General features: G+C 45.3%; 1 protein-coding gene across 1 annotated transcript; it reads right to left on the bottom strand.

The window, feature by feature from the left end:
- Nucleotides 1–520: 520 nt before the first annotated feature.
- On the bottom strand, nucleotides 521–26937 carry CFAP210 (cilia and flagella associated protein 210). The gene is made up of 9 exons (XM_063318214.1): nucleotides 26789–26937; nucleotides 11765–11982; nucleotides 11130–11303; nucleotides 10848–11041; nucleotides 6784–6940; nucleotides 4547–4686; nucleotides 2441–2633; nucleotides 1979–2143; nucleotides 521–969 (listed from the first exon to the last, which is right to left on the bottom strand). Exons 1-9 carry the CDS (start codon nucleotides 26853–26855, stop codon nucleotides 646–648), a joined length of 1632 nt encoding a protein of 543 aa, XP_063174284.1. The 5' UTR covers nucleotides 26856–26937; the 3' UTR covers nucleotides 521–645.

The raw sequence follows: 26937 nt of genomic DNA, 5'->3' as shown, positions 1-26937 counted from the left end.
GGACCTTTTGAAGATGTTCCTGCTGTCAGAAGCCCAACTTTGTGGCATGAGGAGTCTGGAAGAGCCTTCTGCAGAATGCATTCCGTTGAGGGTTACCTTTAGTCCCTACCATCATTTAGAAAATCTGTAGAGATGTATCTTTTTTGCCAGGCTTTTAATCATAATTGTTTTTAGCATTTTAACTTAGGCGCTTACTGAATTTTGTTCACTGTCTTCAGTACTTGCTAGAATAGAAAATCAGGTTATAAATCACACAGTAATACAAGGGAAACATCAAGGGAAGAAGGAAGGATGCTACTGAGGATTAACTATGTTTTACTTCCAACCAATTTTTTTTTTTAAATTTAAAATTTAAAAAAATCAGCAAGCAAGCAATTTCTTTCATGAATTAGATAGAATTTTGTTAGAATTGTGAATTGGAATTTCACTACAATTGTATTTCTTCTTCCCAAGCCTTGCATACATGCAAAAGAATGGTCATTCAGCTTGAAAATATAATTTCATACCAATAGTTTTCTGAGATTTCTGCGAAGATAGCCATACCAAGATAGCGTTATTATAAATTTCTTTCTTTTTTACTAGATTTTTCACAATTTGGAGAGTGAAAAACGTGTTACGCTTCTATTTTACCCTTCTGAATGCCTTTTACCATGTAAATCCTAATCGTGCTTTCGTGCCATATCCTTGTTCGGTACACAGCTTCATCTCGCCTACGTATGGTGGCTTACTAGTGTGCTTCTCGCAGCCCTGATGACTTTCACCATAAGCTGGACTACTGACATTGGGAATGCCTTCATGGAGTACTTTGAGAAGCGGGTAGAGTTTCTGAGTGGTCTTGGATTGGTCATCAATTACTTTCTTCGCATATTTCTGGAACTCCTGCTCCTTGCACAGTGCAATAACTTCTTTTTGTCTAACATATTCGGCATCATGCTGCTTCTCACTCTCATCTCTTGCTATTTTCTCAGCCTGTATTGGGAAAAATCAATTTTAAAAATTTGTACAGTACTGTACAGTATATGTGTGCTGATCCTTATGGAAATCCTGTTTTCCTTTGAACCAAAACCAATAAACTACTACAGTATAAAAAAATTAAACAAAATAATCAATTTGCATATTGGACATATACAAGTGTGATTCCTATTCTGATCAATAAATTTGCTTTTAAGGATTTTGAAATTAGTTCTATAGGCAGCTATTAAAAAGCATTCCTGCGCAAATGAATGGAATATTTTTTTTTTTCAAAATAGGTATTAAATTACTAGTTCTTGATGTATTTCTGGACACAAAATATGAGAAATTTAAGCTTCTGGATTTAGGTCTTATGGTTTGCTAGATGCAATATAAGATTGATATTTAAATCACAAGATGATCCAAAATTGAATTCTTACGGATTGCCAATAAGACCACAAGCACTGTTTTAATAATGGGTATGCCTTGCTATGCTTTTTTTTATATATCTCAACCAAGAAAATTCCCCCAGTGAGATGATCAAAATACAATTTAAATGTTACTTTAAAAAGTGATAATATCCACATAGTAACCAAAAAATTAAAATTTACCACTATCTGGAAATGAAATATAAATAATCTCTAAACATTTGTGGTACTGTAAGAATGACATGAGTTCTCTCTCACTCTCTGCAGGGCAGACTATTTGAATTAATTCAGTCCTTTGGAGATCCTTTGATGGGGAAGAAAAGATATTTCTGCAAACTCTTTCTGCTCTGATATGCAGATTTGAGCCTTTTTTTTTACTGCATTGTACTGATGATGATCCTGGTCTTTTATAGCTTTAAAGTTCTCCAACAGGATGGGATGTTCCTTTCCCTACTGTATTGCACATCTCAAATTGGAAACAACGCTGTCTCTGAAATGATACCCTGATATAGGAGTGAGGTTTCCTCTTACCCTCCTAGGACTGAACAGAAATTTTACAGGTCAAAAGACTTTCCAAACATAATAATGTGTATACTCACTATCTGCATGACATGGGTTTCTTGCAATTCTAAGTTTGCACAAAAATTTCTATGTTTCTTATCCCTCTCCAGTTCTTGATAGATCCGGTCCGCTTCTATCAGTCCACGAAGTATTCTTTGACCTTCCAGCCTCTCCTGTTTTTCCTTCTCTTCTTTCATTTTTATCTAGAATAATACAATGTTATCTGTACCCCATAATAATGAAATCTAAAATCTGATGACTGTGTAACCTGCTACAAAATAATTTAGGGTTGCCCCGATCCTATTGCAATATCTTGGGCAACCCATTCCTAAGTACTTCTATTTGAAAAGAAATCATTTGTTTCCATTAAACTTGCTCGATACTAGTTGCTCAGAAGGGCAGGTCACTGTACACTTAAAAGAGTCTAATTTTAGAAGCTGACTACTATGGAATAGTGGAACATGTCAGAAAGAATACAAGTTACATGGATTTTTTCTTACCACAGAGTTTCTGTGTTCCGCAATGGACTTCAGATCAGCCTGGAACTTTTCTTCTTTAGCTTTGAGCTCTTTAACCTGCTCCTCATCTGTCTCTGCAATTTCTCTAGCAATACGCTCATCTTCATCAACCAACTTCTTTTTCATTTGCGCTAAGAGACGGTTTGTAATCCTCTCCCTCTCCTCTTCCGTTAATCTGTAATAGTTCAGTACTTACTACCTTGTACGTTAGCGGAGTCTGAAATATGCCTTAATTAGATTCCACACTGGATATAAGGCACCGATTATGTCTGTCAGAAAAGGGAAGCCCCATTTGGCAGAGAAGGCTCCTGTCTCTTTCAAGAAATAGGAGTACGCAAGAACATAATCCTGAGGAAGACAATAAGGATGCACAGGGATTCTTCACCCATCAGTACAGATGACTGGTGGGAGGAGTTTCTGAAGTGCAGCCTGTTATCTACAAAGCCCAATCTCTTCTGTGAGTGGCTTGGCAAAGAGAAGAGTGCTTGCTTATTGTTGCAAGAGTTATACCAAAACAAATTATCTCCATTTTTAATCCAGAAATAAACTCTGCTTCTAGCATGCAAAAACATGAAATGGAGCTGTGGAGTGCTTTGGATTTGAATCAGAAGAGATGTTTTGGAATGTATGAATATAGCATTTGTCTGCAACTCATTAAAGCAGCCATGTCCGTTTTCAGGACTGCACAACTGCAATCCTGGAAATTGTAATGAATCACAGACAGAGCATTCCGGTGTGCTCTGAAGCATGCATAGCCCAGACAGAAAAAAGGGAATTGACAGACTACATAATTCAAGGAAAAAACTGTTCAGAAGCATATGATCGGAAATGACAGAAGATATGAATTTAGCTAGTCCATTTTATTTTACTATCCCCACAGAGATTATTTATTATGAAGGCTGGTTATCAGGACACAACTTTACAGTTTACTTCAGGCATTGATTAGGCCAGCAAAGCCTTAGCACGGAAAGGAGTTTGCTTTCCCAATTTGATGCTCTCCAGAGATGCTCCCTGGTAAATCCACAGCATCTATCATTCCTAGCCAATCTCCATGTTGGTTAGGGGTGCAGGTCATAATATAATATATCTGAAGGACCCAGGCTGGAGAAGAATAAGCTGGTTAACAAAAGAAATGATTCAGGAACTCCCTATTGATGTCCTAACTGCACGAACAGGCTTTGTGCCACTCCCAATTTTTATCAAGTAGCAATAGCGTTAAAGGGGTGCAGATGCGGTGCCATCCCAACACAGCTGATGTTGGATGGTATGTTCTTTGACTGGATGGGCTCCTTGCACCAGTAGAATGAGTTTCAATCCAATTTCCATTCCTTCTACAGTCCCTTGCGCTATCACTACATGATTCCTCATTCATGGATTTCTAAAGGGAGCAATGAGCTACAGGGGAATCAATGGTGTGTTTAGTGAATGGAACTCCACTGAGGCAATGGAGTTCCTCAGTGGAATCCAAGCCATTATCTGTATCATACCTTAAAAAGGATTGTTCAGAATATTATTCTTTATATTGGCTGAAATGAATTGAAAAGTAAAGACCACATCAAACTGAGCTGCACTCCTGCCCAAGTTGTTTTCTTGGCAACTGTAAGGAAAGGATTGGTCACTGCCTCTTGGGAGCACTTTTCAACTTCCCAGTCTCGATGACAGTTTTCCTGGTGGTCTCCCATCCCTGCTTAGGTTTTTCAAGATTATCTAAGGTTGGCTGGATATGGCCACTTTCAGCAAAGAACTGAAGTAGGTATGTCTAAAACATTTGGTTCAGAGCCGCCCTGCGTCCAGTACACTAGGAAACTAATTCCTCTCCTGATTTATTTGCAGAAAACTATCAGTGACTCCCAGGACAGCTAGAAGAAGCATGGCATGGAAGAAGAACAGAGCATTTTGGAGTATCCCAAATCTTTTGTTACTAGTACAGGATATTTTCTACACTTGTGGTCCCGTCTCCTAAAATGTTACATATGTATAATTTTAAGGAGACCTATAATAGACTCTCTACAGGAAGGAAATAATCATCTACGGATAATGCATCTTCTTTGAGTAGTGCATTTTAATTTAATTATTATTCTCATGTACCTGTGTAACTCTTCTTCTTTTGCTTTTTTCAACTTATCAATTGCTTGCTTTGCTCTAATATGTGTTCGAACTCTCTCATCCTCTTCCTCTTGTTTCTGCTTTTCTATAGCTTTGAGGGTTATCTGGTCAGCAACATACGCCTTTAAAAGAATCAGACAAAACTGAAAATGCATTTCCCTGCCAAATCCCCACTCTCCAAAGTCTTAGCCAGAGAGTCTCTGAGCTGCAGCTTCCGATGGCACTGCTCTGTTGCTTTGTACAGTTTGTTTATTTATTCTTTACTGCTGCTTTAAGTCTCCCAGCATGGCTCCTGCCCACATGCAGAGTCAAATTTAACCTAGCCCTTCACTCTGATGGAGAGAGAAAATTTGAGTCCTTTTAAAACCAAGGAGCAGAACTCAAAGAGAAACTGGAGAAGTTGCTGAACTAAAGCTGGAAAGATTTTGGATTTGGGGAAGACAGAGAGAGCGGGGAAAGAAGAAAGGATAAAGAATTAATGCTGGGAAGAGAGAGAGTAAAATTAGAGACTTTGGGAGACCTTTTTAAAAAAAAATCATTGAAATAGTAATAATAGCAGCAGACGCATAAAGGGTAGAGAAGGGCTAAAACAAACCACCAGAGGGAAAAAGATTCTAGTTCTTACAAATTTGTGCCAGGAAAAACAAGAAAAAACCCAGAGAGAGAGACTTCTGCCCTGATGAAGGGCAAAAAAAAACTGGAGATGGAGTCTATGGCCCCATTAAGACAGTGGTTTTGATCACGTGGTCCCTGCCTTGCTCAGCTGATGGGAAGAATTACTCTAGGATGGGGTAATTTTTTTTTCCAAGATGGGGGTTGAGAAAAGTTTTTATCCTGCTATCCAGAAAATTAAAGGGTACTGGGAGAATAACGTCAGTTTAGGAGCCGAGGGCAACAAACAAATACACTACTTAGTCAGAGGTAGTCAGAACTAAAAGGCAGGAAAGCAAACACACTTAGCTTCTAAATGTATAATGGGAGTTTTGGATGGGCTCAAAAGGAAAAAAATCAGAGTGCTTTAAAACCCAACTAGCCACATGCTGTGTCTGCAGATTTTTCTCACTTCTTAAGAGTTCTTCCATGCCTGTACTTTCTTGGCCACAAGACAAGTTATGGGTACAGACCTTCACCAAGCCAGTATCTCCCCTTTGCTTTCCATGCCTGCATACAAAAGTGAGGAAATCACAGACAGGCAGACCACTGCAGTCTGCCCACCTCTTCTGGTTAAGGTCTCACATTCTTCTTAACATGTCAAGAGATGTCAATTAAAGTAAAATTCAGACACAGAACGCTGCTTGGAATAACTCTCCATGCTAGTTAAAGAGCTAGGCAGAGTCCTTTTGGTGTACCAGAACAAAGAACCACAGTGATCTAATTATGATATAGTTTGTAGTCGGTAAAAACTGCTAATATTCCATGCCATTTGTTGATGCCCTTCTCAGTCCTTCCTTTCATGATGGAGAAAAAAAAGAACATGAAGTATAGCATGCATTTCTAAAATCAGACAGTGAGAAGTAAAAGCATTTGTGCCGCTTCAACAAAGCTGTCCCTGCAAGAAAGAAGCAAGAAGCAACAAATATATTAATGCGATCTCACGTATACATTTAGGAATTGCACTTGCAGGGCAATTCCCTGCAAAAATATAATTAAATGCTATTTTTTCCCCACTGGCTACAAATCTAAAGCACAAGGCAGTTCAGTCAGATGCAGAAACTATATTATCTTCTGGTCAAATCCCGCCATGAAGCAAACAGATGACGACATACAAAAGTGAAACTGCCTTTATGTTTGCCAGCAGGGGGATAAATGTTGTACTTCAGCAGCACTTCCCACCACTTAATCTATGACAGAAATCACTATTACTATCAAGACTCCTTGATTTTGAATCAGTGTCTGAAATTTTGAATCTCTCACCTCCCAAAAATGCAGGCTGTTGGTTATACACCATTATCAGCTCTTTCTCCATTTGTTAGAAACAAATCTCTGAATAATTGAGAGTATTCACAACCAGCACCCCTAAAACTCTCTTGAATATTGTAAGGATTGAAAATTGCTCTTTAGATTGGCATAGGAAGCCTATGCCAGCCAGATATTTTGGATTATGCTCCCATAAGTCTCCGCACCATAGCTAATTAACAAGGATTATGGGAAACATCTGGAAGAGTTTCTTACCTCTACTTTGCATTCAAGTATTTGGTTACTAGATTCTCACAACATACCAGATGTGCTTGTCTCTGTTTAACCTTCTCTTCACGTTCCACTTGCTCTTTTTCCTGCATCTCCAACTGATATAACTTGGTCAATGCATGAATGTCTTCCCTTTCTTTTTTCTCTTCTAATTTTCTTATATTTGCTAAGTGTTCATGTTCTTTTATCCTAAAAGCACATAACGAGAATGGGCATTTACTAATGTCTAAAGCAGGAATGGGAGTCTATGGCTCTCCAAATATTGCTGAACTCCATATTCCCCATCTTCAACAATATTGACGTGTTGCTAAGAATTGTAATTCAAGAACATCCAAAAAGCCACAGGCCAGGGGGGGACTACCTATCTCTGAAATTTATCAACAGTTCATGGAAACTGCATCATCATCCAAATGTATTGTGTTAAATATGCACCTTCAGTCTTTCAGTCAAACTATCATCAAGATTCCTTATACTTTAAAACAAATGTTGAAATCTCCAAAACTACTCAGCGCTAAGTCTGTCTGATAGGCCAAGTTCCCCCTTCACTTCCTCAGTTCCATGGCAATTTTGGGGGGAGAAGACTACTTTTGGGCAGGAAGAAGAAATGCGCATATTCTGCATTAGTACACTACATATACCATAGTTGGCCAAAGCCATAAGGAGCAGTTTAGGTCAATATTCACTGGCCCATCTGTTGATGACCATGGTATTCAGAAGATTGTGAATGGGAATGTGAAAGGATTACAGGATAAAAAACACGAGGGGAAGGATGTGAGAGATCTGAATAAAGATGGTCTGATCTTTTGGAGTTGATGACTGTATGCATGGAGGTCAAAGTGTAGGTTTAAGTATGAATGAATTATGAATGAAACAGCTAAAATGTCTTAGAAAGTATGAACTGGTGTTATCTAGACTACTATGTGAGCATATGAAATTGTAAAATTCACAGGCTGCTTATAACCGCTTATTATGCTCCAGAGTATGAGTTTTGGGAACAATTGTGCAACATTCTAAATGAATGAGAGATTTACTGTGTTAGGTAATGTAACTAGATGGATGGGAACAAGAACACAGTAAAAAATATTGGGCCATTTGAAGATCCTGTAATGAATGAGAATGATGATTAATGAATATGTACTTTTAAAAATATTGTTTTGTTCTGAATAAGTGGCTTAAGTATCAAATGATTCATACACATACATGAACATAGAATGAGTCTCAAAGCATGATTTATCCTGAAAGACTGATAGACTTAGTTGATGAGGGATCTGAATCTAAGAGTATGATTAATCTGCCTATGATGAAATGTTGAGAAAAAGAGTGTTGAGGAGTTCTGAAGGACAGGCCATTATTTGCTAATGCCAAGAGTGGAACTGGGTGGAAAAACAGACATGGAAGGAAAGAAGTAAAGAAAGTAAAGCACAGGCAACTGGAGAATAACTGGGGAAGGAAAAGTAGGACTCCTGTATGAAAAACAATTAAAAATAGTTCAATCTCCCAGCAGAATGCATGTAAATTTGATTTTAGGAAAGAGGATGTAGAAGCTGCTTACAACAGACTGAAAAGAATTATGTTACAAAGTGCCACAGAGTGGGTGGAGCTATGCTAATAAGAAATATGCAAAAGGATGTCTGATGGGATGATGAAGTGGAACAGGCTGTGGATGAAGAAAAATACAGGTAAGAGTATGATTACTGAAAACATTGAAGACAAGAGCAAGGTATGGTATAATACGTACCTGGAGAAAAATATAGTTGCAAAGAATGTTGCCAAAGAGATCAAGGAATGGTTAAAGATAAAAAAGGCAGGGAAAATGCAGAGCAATTCTCACAGAGTTAAAATATTTGGAATGTAAGTGAAAACAGCTGAACAAGAAATCTCAAGCACAGTGAATGGTATTAAGGATAAAAGTGATGAAATGATCTGGGGTGAAACCAGAGTGAGGGAATCCTGGAAGGAGAATTTTAAACAAAATTTGCATGCAAATCATAATGATATGTCAAAAAATGGATTTGAAGCAAATGCTATAAATGTTAGTTTCTGAGAAAAAATTGGAAAGAGAAAAGTCATAAATATTATGAAAATGTTGAAAAGTAGTAAGGTATCAGGTGAAAACATTATAAGGGGAAAAATATGTAAATATGTGGTTTAGTTATGGAGTTATGTGTGACTTCTTTAATATGAATGTGAAGGTTGCATCTGTGCCTGACAGTTGGATGAATGATGCTATTGTTCCTTGATTTTAAAAAGGTAACCACCATAAACGCAACTATTATATAGGAATGGATTTATTAGTTGTGCCTGGAAAGGTATTTGGCAGAATTCTAACTGAAAGGTTGTAAGAGGTGACAATAAGAGAAAAATTGGGAAGAGCAGCGCTGCTTAATGCTGCACAGGGGGTGGAAAGACCAGATTTCTGCTCTCTAGTAGATGAGAAATGTATGAATGTGAACTAACTAAAGTTAGTTTATTGTATCATTGTTGACTTAGGGAAAGCATATGATAAAGTGACTTGGCTACAATCATGGAACGTGATTGCACAAATATGGAGTTGCAGATTAATTGTTGAATATAAGACCAGTATGTGACGAAAATAAAATATGGGAATAAACTGAATAATTAGCATATAAATTAATACTGAGCAGGGAGGAAAACAAGGATACAAGATGTCATGGATAAAAGTATAAATACTACTTGTGGTGATATTAGAGGTGTTTTGGTTGAGGATTTTGACGCATAATTGTGTATGTAGATTATGCCACGTGACTGGTTGAGAATCTGAATGACTTGCAGGGAATGCTAGATAGATTGTAAGATGCAATGACAACATGTACCTGAAAATTTATATTATTAAAGACTAAGGTAGCTGTTTTTGGCAGTCAACATGGAGCAAACAATCTCAAGTTTTACATAATTGGCAATAAAAGCCAGGTACATGAAATTATGTATCGTGATACAGAGAGATGGAAAAACTGATAGAGAAATGTTTAGATGTGCCAATGTTGGTAGACACATAGTAGGCAGTACAGGTAGCCCTCATTTAGCAACCACAGTTGGCACTGGCAACTCAGTAGTTAAGAGAAGCGGTCACTAAGTGAAACTGCAACTGTGCTTATGATCTTACTTCAGCTTTCCTTTGCTTTACAGGACTGCGAAGGTTATAAATGCAAGGATTGGTCATAAAGTTACTTTTCCATCACTGTTGTGACTGTGAATGGTCACTGTACAAGGCAACTGCTAAATGAGGACTACCTTTATGTGGTCTGTTGTGTAGAAGGGAACTTGGTCAAAAAAAGCAAACGTAACTGTGTATAAGGGCATGCTTCTGCCCATTTTGAAATCTGAAAATGCAAGCTGGGTATGTCAGGAGAAACAGAAAAGTAAACTGAATACAGTAGGAAGGTAGGAAATGTGTATAGTAAAAAAAAAAGACGACATATGATTAAAAATGAGTAAGTGCTGAATCAACATAGATTGCATAAAAGGTAATTAATAAAAAGTAGAGAGAACGAGTGAGAATGAATCACAAAACAGATATATGAACCAAGAGTGAATTGATTGAGAGGAAAGGGAAGACCAAGAAAGGTGACAGTTGGATGGAACTTATGAGAACTTCAAAGAAAGGAGAGAAATTTAAAAAACAAAAGACAACGTATGAAGCATCATACAGGCATGGTGGAACTGAGCATGGTTTGCAAGGAGAGAAAGATATGTAGGGGTAGTTAATGTTTGTTTGTTTAAACTAGATTTAATTAGGTCTCCTTTTCTCTCACCTCCTGCCTTTAATTTCTTTTATTCACTACTTGTTGCTCTTCTTCTGCATTTCACATATAGTTGCTTACCCTGAAAGAGACTAGTATGATGGGTGCACAGGCACACAAGAGGATCCTGCTCTTTACAACAGCTGCTCATTTAGAATGTGCCTGAATGAAAGTTTTGTTTTGATTTTTTTACTATAAGCATAAGTGAAAAGGACAGTCATGGTAGGGAGTTGTAAAGAACAAAAATACACTAAAATAGCTTAATTTTTACGTAGTTGTTTTGGGGGGGAAGAAATACTTTTACTTGGCGAAGAATATATTTCTATTATATTTACTGTTCCAGTTGATTGTTAGCAACCTGCACCCTCTTCATCCGCTCCGTTTTAGCTTTTTCTTCTTCTAACTGTACAACTTTTAGACGTTCACGTTCTATTGCCTCATCCTTCCTGCTGTACAGATTCTTGTATCGCTTCTTAAATTCAATCTGAGCATCTCTTTCCTTTAAAACTTCAGTAAGTAATAAGGCTTTCTGTAAAAGATATTTTTAGTATTTAATAGTCTCCTACACTTGTAACATGGCCAAAATTTAAAGGAAGAAAAAGGGGAATCTATATTACATGAAAACTTTTCACTCTCTCATTTGCATAATACTGCTGCAGTTTGGCCTCTTCTATTTTCTCTTTTCGCTTCTGTGCTTGGTACTTTGCTTCTTCGAGGTCAACCTTTCTTCTTTCTTCTTCCTCTCTCTGTTGCCGCACTTTTTTGCCTTTCAGTTTTTGATGTGACATACCCTGGAATACAAGTATACATAACCTTATTAGGGACATCATTAGCATAAAAGTAGGATAAAACTGTCATTTTTTAAAAAATAATATGGACAATACTTCGATAGTTTTAAATAAAATAATACCATTTTCCCTTTGAACTCTACCTGAAATATTCTCATCTCAGGGGATAATTTTGCCAGGATGGGCTGGGTTCTCTATTGTTCTCTTTCACAGACGTTCTGTCATCAATTCTGACGACAAAATGCAACCAAATTCCAACTTACTATGCTATGTTCTACCTTAGAAAACTCCAACTGCCCAAAGGGCAGAGCTTGCAGCGTGATGCTCCTTTCGTCATTCTGATGAAAGTAGCAAGGGCCTTCGGATGCCATTACAGAGATATGCAGCAATACCAGTCAAAGCCCTGGTGAACAGATACATCTTAAGAGGAGTCAAAAGCACTGGCATTCACAGATTCTTCTTACTGCAATAGTGTTGGTCCAATTATTCACAAGCGCTTGAGACTTTAAGTGCATATCTTTCCGTGCTTTCCTTTCAGCGTGAATCCGTGCTGTTTCCCTTGCACGAGCAGTGAGGCTGTCTTGAATTCTTTGCCATTCTGCTTTAGGCAAAATGGTTATCTGGCGAAGATCTACTCCCACTGGAAGAAATATTCCCTCCATCACATCATCTCCATCATTTGCTGGACAAGAAAGAAAAATAGATTAAATAAATAATGTGCTAAAATGAGCACCCAACCTCTTGTAAGATGTTTCATTTATTCGGTGTTTCATTTACCTTTTTAAACTACATGTATCTTTGTTCTTGTCTTATTTTATAAACCACCCAGCATCATAACAAATAGGGTGGCTTATATATTTCATACATACTGTATACACATGCATGCATACATGAATCCTTTATTTGCAAACCATGGCTTTAATGCCCAGCTAAGTCTTCAACCCTTCAGCAAAGGATCGTTACCTTGTCGTGGTGCTGGAGCTTGAGCACCTCAATGATGCCATGAGCTAAATCGTGAAGGGCCACCCAAGACGGGAAGGTCATGACAGAGAGGTCAGACTAAATGTGATCCCTGGGGAAGGTAATGGCAACCCACCCCAGTATTCTTGCCGTGAAAACTAAATGGATCAGTACAACCAGAGATATGTCGGTATACCATCGGAAGATGAGACCCCCAGGTCGGAAGATGGTCAAAATGCTACTGGGGAGGAACAGAGGATGAGCTCAACTAGCCCCAGACGTGATGACGCAGCTAGCTCAAAGCCGAAAGGACGGCTAGCGGCCGACGGTGCTGGTGGTGAACGGCGAATCCAATGTTCTAAGGATCAACACACCATCGGAACCTGGAATGTAAGATCTATGAGCCAGGGCAAATTGGATGTGGTTATTGGTGAGATGTCAAGATTAAAGATAGACATTCTGGGCGTCAGTGAACTGAAATGGACTGGAATGGGCCACTTCACATCAAATGACCACCAGATCTACTACTGTGGACAAGAGGACCACAGAAGAAATGGAGTAGCCTTCATAATTAATAGTAAAGTGGCTAAAGCAGTGCTTGGATACAACCCAAAAAACGACAGAATGATCTCAATTCGAATTCAGGGCAAGCCATCTAACATCACAGTGATCCAAATATATGCCCCAACCACAAATGCTGAAGAAGCTGAAGTAGAGCAGTTCTATGAGGATCTGCAGCACCTACTGGACAACACGCCTAAAAGAGATGTTATTTTCATCACAGGAGACTGGAATGCTAAGGTGGGCAGTCAAATGACACCTCGAATTACAGGTAAGTATGGCCTGGGAGAACAAAACGAAGCAGGACACAGGCTGATAGAATTTTGCCAAGACAATTCACTCTGCATAACAAACACTCTCTTCCAACAACCTAAGAGACGGCTTTATACATGGACTTCACCAGATGGACAACACCGAAATCAGATTGATTACATCCTTTGCAGCCAAAGGTGGCGGACATCTGTACAGTCGGTAAAAACAAGGCCTGGAGCTGACTGTAGTTCAGATCACGAACTTCTTCTTGCACAATTTAGGATCAGACTAAAGAGATTAGGGAAGACCCACAGATCAGCTAGATATGAGCTCACTAATATTCCTAAGGAATATGCAGTGGAGGTGAAGAATAGATTTAAGGGACTGGACTTAGTAGATAGGGTCCCGGAAGAACTCTGGACAGAAGTTGGCAGCATTGTTCAGGAGGCGGCAACAAAATACATCCCAAAGAAAGAGAAAACCAAGAAGGCAAAATGGCTGTCTGCTGAGACACTAGAAGTAGCCCAAGAAAGAAGGAAAGCAAAAGGCAACAGTGATAGGGGGAGATATGCCCAATTAAATGCAAAATTCCAGAGGTTAGCCAGAAGAGATAAGGAATTATTTTTAAACAAGCAATGCGCGGAAGTGGAAGAAGACAATAGAATAGGAAGGACAAGACACCTCTTCCAGAAAATTAGAAACATTGGAGGTAAATTCCAGGCAAAAATGGGTATGATCAAAAACAAAGATGGCAAGGACCTAACAGAAGAAGAAGAGATCAAGAAAGGTGGCAAGAATATACAGAAGACCTGTATAGGAAGGATAACAATATCGGGGATAGCTTTGACAGTGTGGTCGGTGAGCTAGAGCCAGACATCCTGAAGAGTGAGGTTGAGTGGGCCTTAAGAAGCATTGCTAATAACAAGGCAACAGGAGACGACGGCATCCCAGCTGAACTGTTCAAAATCTTGCAAGATGATGCCTTCAAGGTAATGCATGCTATATGCCAGCAAATTTGGAAAACACAAGAATGGCCATCAGACTGGAAAAAATCAACTTATATCCCCATACCAAAAAAGGGAAACACTAAAGAATGTTCAAACTATCGAACAGTAGCACTCATTTCACATGCCAGTAAGGTAATGCTCAAGATCCTGCAAGGTAGACTTCAGCAGTTCATGGAGCGAGAATTGCCAGACGTACAAGCTGGGTTTAGAAAAGGCAGAGGAACTAGAGACCAAATTGCCAATATCCGCTGGATAATGGAAAAAGCCAGGGAGTTTCAGAAAAACATCTATTTCTGTTTTATTGACTATTCTAAAGCCTTTGACTGTGTGGACCATAACAAATTGTGGCAAGTTCTTAGTGGTATGGGGATACCAAGTCATCTTGTATGCCTCCTGAAGAATCTGTATAACGACCAAGTAGCAACAGTAAGAACAGACCACGGAACAACAGACTGGTTTAAGATTGGGAAAGGAGTACGGCAGGGCTGTATACTCTCACCCTACCTATTCAACTTGTATGCAGAACACATCATGCGACAAGCTGGCCTTGAGGAATCCAAGGCTGGAGTTAAAATTGCTGGAAGAAACATTAACAATCTCAGATATGCAGATGATACCACTTTGATGGCTGAAAGTGAAGAGGAACTGAGGAGCCTTATGATGAAGGTGAAAGAAGAAAGTGCAAAAGCTGGTTTGCAGCTAAACCTCAAAAAAACCAAGATTATGGCAACCAGCTTGATTGATAACTGGCAAATAGAGGGAGAAAATGTAGAAGCAGTGAAAGACTTTGTATTCCTAGGTGCAAAGATTACTGCAGATGCTGACTGCAGTCAGGAAATCAGAAGACGCTTAATCCTTGGAAGAAGAGCAATGACAAATCTCGATAAAATAGTTAAGAGCAGAGACATCACACTGACAACAAAGGCCCGCATAGTTAAAGCAATGGTGTTCCCTGTAGTAACATATGGCTGTGAGAGCTGGACCATAAGGAAGGCTGAGCGAAGGAAGATAGATGCTTTTGAACTGTGGTGTTGGAGGAAAATTCTGAGAGTGCCTTGGACTGCAAGAAGATCCAACCAGTCCATCCTCCAGGAAATAAAGCCAGACTGCTCACTTGAGGGAATGATATTAAAGGCAAAACTGAAATACTTTGGCCACATAATGAGAAGACAGGACACCCTGGAGAAGATGCTGATGCTAGGGAGAGTGGAAGGCAAAAGGAAGAGGGGCCGACCAAGGGCAAGATGGATGGATGATATTCTAGAGGTGACGGACTCGTCCCTGGGGGAGCTGGGGGTGTTGACGACCGACAGGAAGCTCTGGCGTGGGCTGGTCCATGAAGTCACGAAGAGTCGGAAGCGACTAAACGAATAAACAACAACAAAGTCTTCAACCATGCCTAAATTATGTATGTACTGAGTTTTATTCATTCATTCATTATTTTTCAGATTTTGCCACTGCCCATCTCCCCCAAGAAGAGGGACTCTGGGCAGTTTACAATAAAACTAACATATCAAAATAATAAAGGCAGGATAAAAATTAAATAAATAAATAAAACAGTTGTTTATTGGTTTAGTCGCTTCCGACTCTTCGTGACTTCATGGACCAGCCCACGCCAGAGCTTCCTGTCGGTCGTCAACACCCCCAACTCCCCCAGGGACGAATCCATCACCTCTAGAATATCATCCATCCACCTTGCCCTTGGTCGGCCCCTCTTCCTTTTGCCCTCCACTCTCCCTAGCATCAGCATCTTCTCCAGGGTGTCCTGTCTTCTCATTATGTGGCCAAAGTACTTCAGTTTTGCCTTTAATATCATTCCCTCAAGTGAGCAGTCTGGCTTTATTTCCTGGAGGATGGACTGGTTGGATCTTCTTGCAGTCCAAGGCACTCTCAGAATTTTCCTCCAACACCACAGTTCAAAAGCATCTATCTTCCTTCTCTCAGCCTTCCTTATGGTCCAGCTCTCACAGCCATATGTTACTACAGGGAACACCATTGCTTTAACTATGCGGACCTTTGTTGTCAGTGTGATGTCTCTGCTCTTAACTGTTTGATCGAGATTTGTCATTGCTCTTCTCCCAAGGATTAAGTGTCTTCTGATTTCCTGACTGCAGTCAGCATCTGCAGTAATCTTCGCACCTAGAAATACAAAGTCTTTCACTGCTTCTACATTTTCTCCCTCTATTTGCCAGTTATCAATCAAGCTGGTTGCCATAATCTTGGTTTTTTTGAGGTTTAGCTGCAAGCCAGCTTTTGCACTTTCTTCTTTCACCTTCATCATAAGGCTCCTCAGTTCCTCTTTGCTTTCAGCCATCAAAGTGGTATCATCTGCATATCTGAGATTGTTAATGTTTCTTCCAGCGATTTTAACTCCAGCCTTGGATTCCTCAAGCCCAGCATGTCGCATGATGTGTTCTGCGTACAAGTTGAATAGGTAGGGTGAGAGTATACAGCCCTGCCGTACTCCTTTCCCAATCTTAAACCAGTCCATTGTTCCGTGGTCTGTTCTTGCTGTTGCTACTTGGTCGTTACACAGATTCTTCAGGAGGCATACAAGACGACTTGGTATCCCCATACCACTAAGAACTTGCCACAATTTGTTATGGTCCACACAGTCAAAGGCTTTAGAATAGTCAATAAAACAGAAATAGATGTTTTTCTGAAACTCCCTGGCTTTTTCCATTATCCAGCGGATATTGGCAATTTGGTCCCGAGTTCCTCTGCCTTTTCTAAACCCAGCTTGTACATCTGGCAATTCTCGCTCCATGAATTGCTGAAGTCTACCTTGCAGGATCTTGAGCATTACCTTACTGGCATGTGAAATGCGTGCCACTGTTCGATAGTTTGAACATTCTTTAGTGTTCTCCTTTTTGGTATGGGGATATAAGTGGATTTTTTCCAATCTGATGGCCATTCTTGTGTTTTCCAAATTTGCTGGCATGTAGCAGGCATTACCTTGACAGCATCATCTCGCAAGACTTTGAAGAGTTCAGCTGGGATGTCGTCGTCTCCTGCTGCCTTGTTATTAGCAATGCTTCTTAAGGCCCATTCAACCTCACTTTTCAGGATGTCTGGCTCTAGCTCACCGACCACACTGTCAAAGCTATCCCCGATATTGTTATCCTTCCTATACAGGTGTTGTCATGAGTGCCGTTGAGCTGAAGACATCAGCGCAATGGCACACATGACAATAACGAGGAAACGGGAAGGGGCTCAAGATAAGCAGCCATCAACTCACAAAGAAGAAAGAAGAAGATACAAAGGCTAAGCGGATCACGAGGCACACCCAAGCTGTTAGCGCTAGCGCAACGGAGATCGCCCAGCTGACAGCAATCACCGGATGAATAAGGAAACCGATGATGGGCGATCCCGGAGCGCCAGCGGGGTCTCGCAACCCCTCACCTACCGGCAAGACAGCATGTTGGACAAAGGGGGGGTGACGTAACCCTGAGTGAGGGGGCGCTGACCGGCGCGGGGTATTTAAACCCCGCACCGGCGCGCTCCTGTCACTCTCAGCTTTTTTCTACAACTGGCACTACGCGATGAATAAACCAGAGCCTGCTTCAACTGAACCAGTGTCTGTGCATTACTCGGCGGTAGGCAGTGCATGACATAAAGCTGAGAGTCACAAACTCAGCCTCGCCGAGCCCCACCGGACGACAACGAGCCGCGGGAGGAGTAGACGGCGAGAAGACCAGGAACGATGAGGCCGGCGCGACGTGGACAAGGGGGGCGAGCCGCACGGCAAGAAGCAGAGGAGGACCGATCGAGGCCAGAGGCACCGCGGACTCCCGGAGCCATGGACACCCACCCGGCCCAACCCGAGCCTCAGCTCCAACCCCAAGGGGAGATGGCGATGGAGGCAACCCGGCCACGGGAGGGAGCAACATACCTCCCGAGACCAGCGGAGAACCCCGCGCCCCACATTGCACCCCAGCCACGGGCGTGGAGTGGCAGCCCAACGGCGGTAAGCACGGGGGAGGACGAAGAAGCAACCCAGCCGACGGCGGAGGAAGCGGGCCAACGGACGGGAGTGCCTGAACCCCACCGACGACCCACCCCTGCCGACACACCGATGGAACCGGCCCCAGCGGCGGCGCGGATCGCGGACGGGGACGCACAAGCTAGACTCGCGGCCATGGAGACCCAACTGAAGGAACTCCCGACCATGCTTCAATCGTTGATGTCCCCTGCGCCGCCCAATGACGTCCCCGCACAGGTCCACACCCCGAGCGAGGCGCCGCACTCCCACGGGCCAGATGATGGTCAACAAACGGCCCAGGCGGACGACGCCACAGGCCGGGAAGTGAGAGGAGGGGGCTCACAAAACGCCCGGGCCCCAAAGGACTTCCCCATCTTCTTTGATGGGAACCCCGCGAAACTGTCGTTCTTCATTACGAACGCCAGGGAGTTCATGGGGAGGCACGGACACTCCTATGACTCCGAAGCAGACAAGATCGCAGCCGTGGCGATCAAACTACAAGACCGGGCGGCGGACTGGTACGTCCAACTGTACAAGTCCAGCTCCCCCGCCCTCGCCAACTTCCACGCCTTCATCACCGAGATGAAGAGCTACTTTGAGGACCCACTAGCCAAAGTGAGGGCGAAAAGCGCACTCCAAAGACTCAAACAGGGCGCACGCACTGTCCCGGACTACGCCCTCGAGTTCAAAGCCCTCGCAGGGAAGGTCAACGACTGGTCCGAGACCACCCTGCTGGAAATGTTCAAAAGGGGGCTCAACCGCGACGTACTCCAATGGGCCCTCTACCGGGACGACCCGGAGACTCTACACGGTTGGATCCACCTCGCGGGGAAAGCAGAACACGCGCACCGCACCTTCCTCATGGCAACGACGGAAGACACGACCAACACCTGCCCAAAGGTACCCGCGCCACACGTGGGGACGGCCGGTCCCACATACCCAAGGAAGAAATTTAATCGCGGGCCCTGCGGGAGGTGTGGAAAACTAGGGCACAAGACGGCAGATTGCTTCACCAACCGACCGCCGGCTAGTGTGCCCAAACCCGCCCCGAAAACTAGCCTCAAACCACCTAACCCGCCGCCGCCCCCCCACTGCAGAATGACCGGAGCCACAGCAACACCAGACGAAGGCTGGGACGCCTACTGGGGGGGAGAGGACGCCGTAGACCCAGACCAGCCGGCGGGAAACGCTCCCCGCCTGCCCTGAAACGCGTTGCGAGGCAGGCGGTGGGACAGCAGCGTGGACCACCTCGACAGAACGGCGAAAGCTCCGTTATAATGGCGGCAATCAAACTCTCTGCCGGCAACGGAGTCATCACGGCCGCGGCACTAGTGGACTCGGGGTGCTCGAAAAACCTGATCCACCCCGACTTAGTCGCCAAACTCGACCTCCGCTGCTCCCCCCTCCCCACGCCGCTGGCATTCCACCAGCTGGACGGCTCAACAGCGGGAGGGAAACCAGCCACGATGCAGACCGAGCCGGTCACCCTGCAAATGGGCACCCACACCGAACGCACATCGTTCGTAGTCACCCACATCGGCCAACCGATTGCAATCTTGGGAATGCCATGGCTCGCGACAAACAACCCGCGCATCGACTGGGAAACCCGCACCTTCCTATTCGGCGACGGCGAGTACCGGGCGCCAGTTCCGGCGGGCAGAACCAACCCCACTGTGGGACGAGCAGAGGCGGCTACACAGGACAACACAGCTACCACAGCAGACCTACCGGAACAATACGCTGACTTCTCCGAGGTCTTCGGAGAGGCAGAAGCTGATCAACTACCCCCCCACCGCAAGACGGACTGTCGGATTGACCTGCTGCCCGACGTCCCCTTACCTAGACCGAAGATCTACTCGATGACCCCGAAGGAGATGGCAACCCTCCGGGAGTTCATCGATAAAAACCTAGAGAGGGGATTCATAGAGCCAGCATGCTCACCGGTCGGAGCCCCCGTCTTATTCCGGGAGAAGAAAGACGGCACCCTACGGCTCTGCACCGACTACCGGGGCCTAAACGCAGCTTCCCTGTCCAATAAATACCCCTTACCCCTGGTAAAAGATATGCTCGCCCACCTGTCCACGGGCAAGGTCTTCTCCAAGCTGGACCTTCGCGAGGCGTACTACCGCATCCGAATCAGGGAGGGGGACGAATGGAAAACTGCGTTCAACTGCCCCCTAGGCGCCTTCCAGTACAAAGTGCTGCTGTTCGGACTCGCGGGGGCCCCGGGGGTGTTTATGCAGCTCATCAATGAGGTCCTACATGAACACCTGTTCAAAGGGGTCCTCGTCTACATAGACGACGTCCTTATCTACACCAAAACGCACGAGGAACATGTGACCTTAGTCAGACAAGTCCTCGATAAGCTAAGAAGGGCGCAGCTCTATGCCAAACCCGCAAAGTGCGAATTCCATAAAGCGCGCCTAGACTACCTGGGGTACCGAATCTCCGGAGACGGCATAGAAATGGACCCCGCAAAAGTCGAGGCGGTGGTGAACTGGGAACGCCCCCGCAACAGACGCCAACTCCAGAGCTTCCTCGGCTTCGCGAAAGTTTACAGGTCATTCGCCCGGGGGTTCGTGGAGATAGCCCTCCCCCTAACGGACCTCCTCAAAACCAAAGGGGTGGGGGACACCCGACGCGCCAAGAACCCGGGCACAGTATTGGACTCCCGCGTGCCAGACCGCATTCAATAAGTTGAAAGCGCTGTTCACCACAGAGCCAATCCTCGCGCACCCGGACCCAGAACGGCCGTTCGTGGTCCAAGCCGACACCTCAGACTTCTCCCTGGGGGCCATCCTACTCCAAAAGGACCCCACAGGACTCCTGAAACCATGCGCCTACCTGTCGAGGAAATTCTCCGAGACAGAAAGGCGATGGCACGTCTGGGAGAAGGAAGCCTTCGCGGTAAAATCGGCGCTGGAAACATGGAGACACCTACTCGAAGGAGCCGCCCAACCATTCGAGGTCTGGACGGACCACCGGAACCTCGAGGCCCTCCGAACGCCCAGACGCCTCAGCCCAAAACAGGTCCGATGGGCCCAATTCTTCAGCCGCTTCAACTTTCAGCTGAAGTTCATGCCGGGTAAAAAGAACTTCCTGGCTGACGCCCTTTCCCGACTGCCCCAAGACGAAGAGCCCGCCCCAGACACGATTGGGACGGTCCTATCCGCTTCCCAACTGGGGATGGCCGTGACCACCCGGAGCGGCGCTCGGAGGCAGCACGACTCTACGGCGCAACCGACGGCGGAACAACCAGTGACCAGACGACGCCAACCGCAACTACCAGGGGGGATACGCACGGACCTCACCGCCGCCCTCAAAACCGACCCCTGGTTCCTGGCAAACCCCGACAAGGTAACGATGGCACAGGACCTGGCATGGGGGGAAGGCAGAATCTATGTCCCGGACTCGCAACGCCAAGCGATCTTGCATAGATCCCACGACACCAAGCAAGCGGGACACTTTGGGTTCCTTAAGACCCTGCACCTAACAAGGCGTCAATTCTGGTGGCCCGCGCTAAGACGGGACGTGAAAGCCTACGTAGCGTCCTGCCCAACGTGCGCCAGAGCCAAACGGGCACCAGGCAAGCCCTCGGGACTTTTACAACAGGTGGCGGAACCCTCCCGCCCATGGGAGGAAATCTCCATGGATTTTATAGTAGACCTCCCACCCAGCCAGAAGAAAACGGCCATTTGGGTGGTGAAAGACTACTTTTCGAAACAGGCCCACTTCATTCCCTGCACATCGGTCCCGTCCGCACAACAACTAGCCAAACTCTTCCTCATCCACGTGTACAGGTTACACGGATGTCCCGCACGTGTGGTGACCGACAGGGGCACACAATTCACTTCTAAATTCTGGCGGGCCTTCCTAAAGCTGACGGGGACCCAACAGGCCCTATCCACTGCCTGGCACCCCCAGACGGACGGAGCCACAGAGGTCCTCAATGCCACCCTAGAACAATTCATACGCTCATACACCAACTACCATCAAGACGACTGGGCCGAACTGCTCCCGTTCGCCGAAGTCGCATACAACAACGCCGTCCACACGAGCACGGGGAAAACTCCGTTCGAGGTAGTCTCGGGGCGCGACTTCGTCCCCATACCGGAGCTACCACAACCCCCGGGACCCCAGGTGGACGCTAGTGACTGGGGACGGAAGATTGCGGAATCGTGGCCAATAATCACGGCAGCGCTGAAGGAAGCACAGGCGGCCTACAAAGAGCAGGCCGACAAGCACCGGCGCCAACAACCGACGTTCCAGGCTGGGGATATGGTCTACCTATCCACCAAATTCCTAAAGTCGCCCCAACCCTCCAAAAAACTGGGGCCTAAGTACATCGGGCCGTTCCGAGTCACACAGATAGTGAACCCGGTGGCAATACGCTTGGACCTGCCACACAACCTACGGAGACTCCACCCGGTATTCCACACCAGCCTCCTGAAACCTGCAACTACCTCTCGATGGCACCCAAGCACGCCACTGCCCTCACCGGTGATGATCGACGGCCAACATCACTTCGAAGTAAGGGACATACTCGACTCACGCAGGCAACGGGGAACTTTACACTATTTGGTCAGGTGGAAACACTTCCCCCACCCAGAATGGGTGGTGGCGCACAACGTTAACGCGCCTGACCTGACCCGGGCTTTTCACCGGGCGTACCCCGACAAGCCTACGGCGAGACAAGCAAACCGGCACCTGCATACCCCCTCCCCCGCGGGCCCCCCCCGCCTACCGTGCCCCAAGGGAAAGGGCCCCCCCAAGCCCGCGACTTGGGTGGACCTCCCCCCCCGGGACTCACCCCCCCCGCCCCGGGCCCACAAGGGAGTGACAAGCGGTCGCCAGCACCCTCCCCCCGCCCCAGGCCCACGGGGGAGTGGCAATCAAGTCAACAGTGCATACCTGGGGGCAACGCCCAGGAGCACACATAACAAAGGCGACGCACTTAGAATAAAAATAAGGGCCCTACCTGGAGCTGATAAGCACCCGACCAGCCACGCCTCTCTCCTCGCCGAACTGAGCCAAACAAGCAGGGTGTGGCCGGAGCATGCGCACGCCCAGGGTGTGACCGGGGCATGCGCACTGGGAACACACCCTAGATGGACACGTGGTAGAGGGCGGAACAAAGGGAGGGGCGAAAACACTCCGGCGGGAAATTTAAAAAAAAAAAAAAACCATTTTGACAGCTCTCCTGGTAAAAAACCGGAAAGCCGGGGGGGGGGGCACTATTCGGACAGGGGGCAGTATGTCATGAGTGCCGTTGAGCTGAAGACATCAGCGCAATGGCACACATGACAATAACGAGGAAACGGGAAGGGGCTCAAGATAAGCACCCATCAACTCACAAAGAAGAAAGAAGATACAAAGGCTAAGCGGATCACGAGGCACACCCAAGCTGTTAGCGCTAGCGCAACGGAGATCGCCCAGCTGACAGCAATCACCGGATGAATAAGGAAACCGATGATGGGCGATCCCGGAGTGCCAGCGGGGCCTCGCAACCCCTCACCTACCGGCAAGACAGCATGTTGGACAAAGGGGGGGTGACGTAACCCTGAGTGAGGGGGCGCTGACCGGCGCGGGGTATTTAAACCCCGCACCGGCGCGCTCCTGTCACTCTCAGCTTTTTTCTACAACTGGCACTACGCGATGAATAAACCAGAGCCTGCTTCAACTGAACCAGTGTCTGTGCATTACTCGGCGGTAGGCAGTGCATGACAGGTGTTCTGTATATTCTTTCCACCTTTTCTTGATCTCTTCTTCTTCTGTTAGGTCCTTGCCATCTTTGTTTTTGATCATACCCATTTTGGCCTGGAATTTACCTCCGATGTTTCTAATTTTCTGGAAGAGGTCTCTTGTCCTTCCTATTCTATTGTCTTCTTCCACTTCCACGCATTGCTTGTTTAAAAATAATTCCTTATCTCTTCTGGCTAACCTCTGGAATTTTGCATTTAATTGGGCATATCTCCCCTTATCGCTGTTGCCTTTTGCTTTCCTTCTTTCTCGGGCTACTTCTAGTGTCTCAGCAGACAGCCATTTTGCCTTCTTGGTTTTCTCTTTCTTTGGGATGTATTTTGTTGCTGCCTCCTGAACAATGTTGCGAACTTCTGTCCAGAGTTCTTCCGGGACCCTATCTACTAAGTCCAGTCCCTTAAATCTATTCTTCACCTCCACTGCATATTCCTTAGGAATATTAGTGAGCTCATATCTAGCTGATCTGTGGGTCTTCCCTAATCTCTTGAGTCTGATCCTAAATTGTGCAAGAAGAAGTTCGTGATCTGAACTACAGTCAGCTCCAGGTCTTGTTTTTACCGACTGTAGAGATGCCCGCCACCTTTGGCTGCAAAGGATGTAGTCAGTCTGATTTCGGTGTTGTCCATCTGGGGAAGTCCATGTATAAAGCCGTCTCTTAGGTTGTTGGAAGAGAGTGTTTGTTATGCAGAGTGAATTGTCTTGGCAAAATTCTATCAGCCTATGTCCTGCTTCGTTTTGTTCTCCCAGGCCATGCTTACCTGTAATTTCAGGTGTCATTTGACTGCCCACCTTAGCATTCTAGTCTCCCGTGATGAAAATAACACCTCTTTTAGGCGTGTTGTCCAGTAGGTGCTGCAGATCCTCATAGAACTGCTCTACTTCAGCTTCTTCAGCATCTGTGGTTGAGGCGTATATTTGGATCACTGAGATGTTAGACGGCTTGCCCTGAATTTGAATTGAGATCATTCTATCGTTTTTTGGATTGTATCCAAGCACTGCTTTAGCCACTTTACTATTAATTATGAAGGCTACTCCATTTCCTCTGTGGTCCTCTTGTCCACAGTAGTAGATCTGGTGGTCATTTGATGTGAAGTGGCCCATTCCAGTCCATTTCAGTTCACTGACACCCAAAATGTCTATCTTTAATCTTGACATCTCACCAATAACCACATCCAATTTGCCCTGGCTCATAGATCTTACATTCCAGGTTCCAATGGTGTGCTGATCCTTAGAACATTGGATTTGCCGTTCACCACCAGCACCGTCGGTTGCTAGCCTTCCTTTCGGCTTTGAGCTAGCTGCGTCATCACGTCTGGGGCTAGTTGAACTCATCCTCTGTTCCTCCCCAGTAGCATTTCGACCTGGGGGTCTCATCTTCTGATGGTATACCGACATATCTCTGGTTGTACTGATCCATTTAGTTTTCATGGCAAGAATACTGGGGTGGGTTGCCATTACCTTCCCCAGGGATCACATTTAGTCTGACCTCTCTGTCATGACCTTCCCGTCTTGGGTGGCCCTTCACGGTTTAGCTCATGGCATCATTGAGGTGCTCAAGCTCCAGCACCACGACAAGGTAATGATCCTTTGCTGAAGAATAAAACAGTAAGTATACAAAAATATAAATACGAATTACCAAATATAAATATAAGACAAAAATAAATATAAAATCCAAGTGGCCATAAAACATGTAATTCAGTGAGGAATGCTCTAAGGCACCAGCCACCCCCAGGAAATAACAACTCCCCTTCCCACCCCAGGCAAGGCGGCAGAGCCAAGTCTTCAGGGCCTTCCTGAAGGCCAGGAGCAAAGGGGCCTGCCTCACCTCTGGGGCCAGAGTGTTCCAGAAGGCAGGAACCACTGCAGAGAAGGCTCACCTCCTGGACCCCGCCAGATGAAATTCTCTTGCCAACAGGGTCCGCAGGATGCCCCCTCTGCATGATCGGGTGGGGCGGGTAGATGTAATGGGGAAGAGGCGGTCCCTCAGGTAACCTAGACCCATGCCAATTTTTTTACAAAGTTTTACAATTCAAGGCTAAATATTTTCATTCATAAACAACCATGTGAATTTTTGTCCCAAAAGATTTAAAGAGGAACAGGGTAGGAAAGGTTAGGACAGGTGACTGGGGAAAGGGAAATATCTCATGCTTCTTTCTCCCCAATGCACAGGAAATGGTACATGATCTTTGTGCATAGAAGGAGATCTGAAAAGCAGGCAGTAAACTGATCTTATTTTCACCAGGAAATTCTATGGCACTTTTCTAGAAAGTAGAGCATTCATTCTATATAGATTCTACATAGCACAGAACTGAATTACTTTCAGTGGTCTATCTGCTACACACTAGAACAATGTGAAACTTCTCACCAGTTAGAACTGGAAGGCATGGCTGCAACATTATCCGTAAGATGAAAAACAAACCTTAATTCAGCTGAGGGGATTAGCTGTAGTCAATAGCTTAAACCATAAAATAGTTTATTCACTAACCCGTGGCTAAACAAAGCATGACTTACACCAGTGTTTTTCAAACCTGGCAACTTTAAGATATGTGGATTTCAGCTCCCAGAATTCCTCAGCCAGTATGCTGAGAATTCCCCAGCTGGCATGCCGGCTGGGAATTCTGGGAGTTGAAGTCCTCAGTCCTAAAGTCGCCAAGTTTGAAAAACACTGACTTACACCAATACAGTATATAACTTCAGTCTACCAAAGCTTATACCACCTGGGTGGGATAATGTGTAAGCATTTAAGATCATCTGAAGGATGTCTGACGGGTCCTATTCTGTTTCTCACTCTGGAAGGGCAAGGAATGAGAAAATCAACCGCGGCTAATACAGGGCAGGGGCTTCTCCCTCCAGGACCCAAGGAAGAAATCGGTGGGCGGGGATAATCGCCTACGCTGGGCTCTGGCTCGTGCGCCCAGCAATCCTCCCTCCCAGCGCCACCTCTGACTCCCCTGCGACGAACTCACGCGTAGCCTCTCGGATCTGCCCCTTGCGCCTGCCGAACCGCACCTCGGGGCGAAGCATCGCCCCCATGGCATCTAGAGGGGCAGGCGGCGCCGAGACGCCCTGACCCAAGCAGCGCCGGGCGGCAGGGTATTCGGCGGTTACCAGGCAA

Source organism: Candoia aspera, chromosome 1 (assembly GCF_035149785.1).
Source record: "Candoia aspera isolate rCanAsp1 chromosome 1, rCanAsp1.hap2, whole genome shotgun sequence".
NCBI lineage: Eukaryota > Metazoa > Chordata > Lepidosauria > Squamata > Boidae > Candoia > Candoia aspera.
The sequence above is the reverse complement of the archived record's forward strand: the minus strand, read 5'-3'. Positions and strand labels throughout refer to the sequence as shown.

What these genes read in the sequence shown, in the direction of transcription:
- CFAP210 (XM_063318214.1), bottom strand. Translation starts at nt 26,855, where the DNA reads ATGGGGGCGATGCTTCGCCCCGAGGTGCGGTTCGGCAGGCGCAAGGGG. An exon ending in ATTGGACCAACACTATTGCA is followed by an intron (nt 11,304 to 11,764) that starts GTAAGAAGAATC and finishes CTTGTATTCCAG; the next exon opens with GGTATGTCACATCAAAAACT. An exon ending in AAACCCATGTCATGCAGATA is followed by an intron (nt 970 to 1,978) that starts GTGAGTATACAC and finishes TTCCCAATACAG; the next exon opens with GCTGAGAAAATAGCAAGAGA.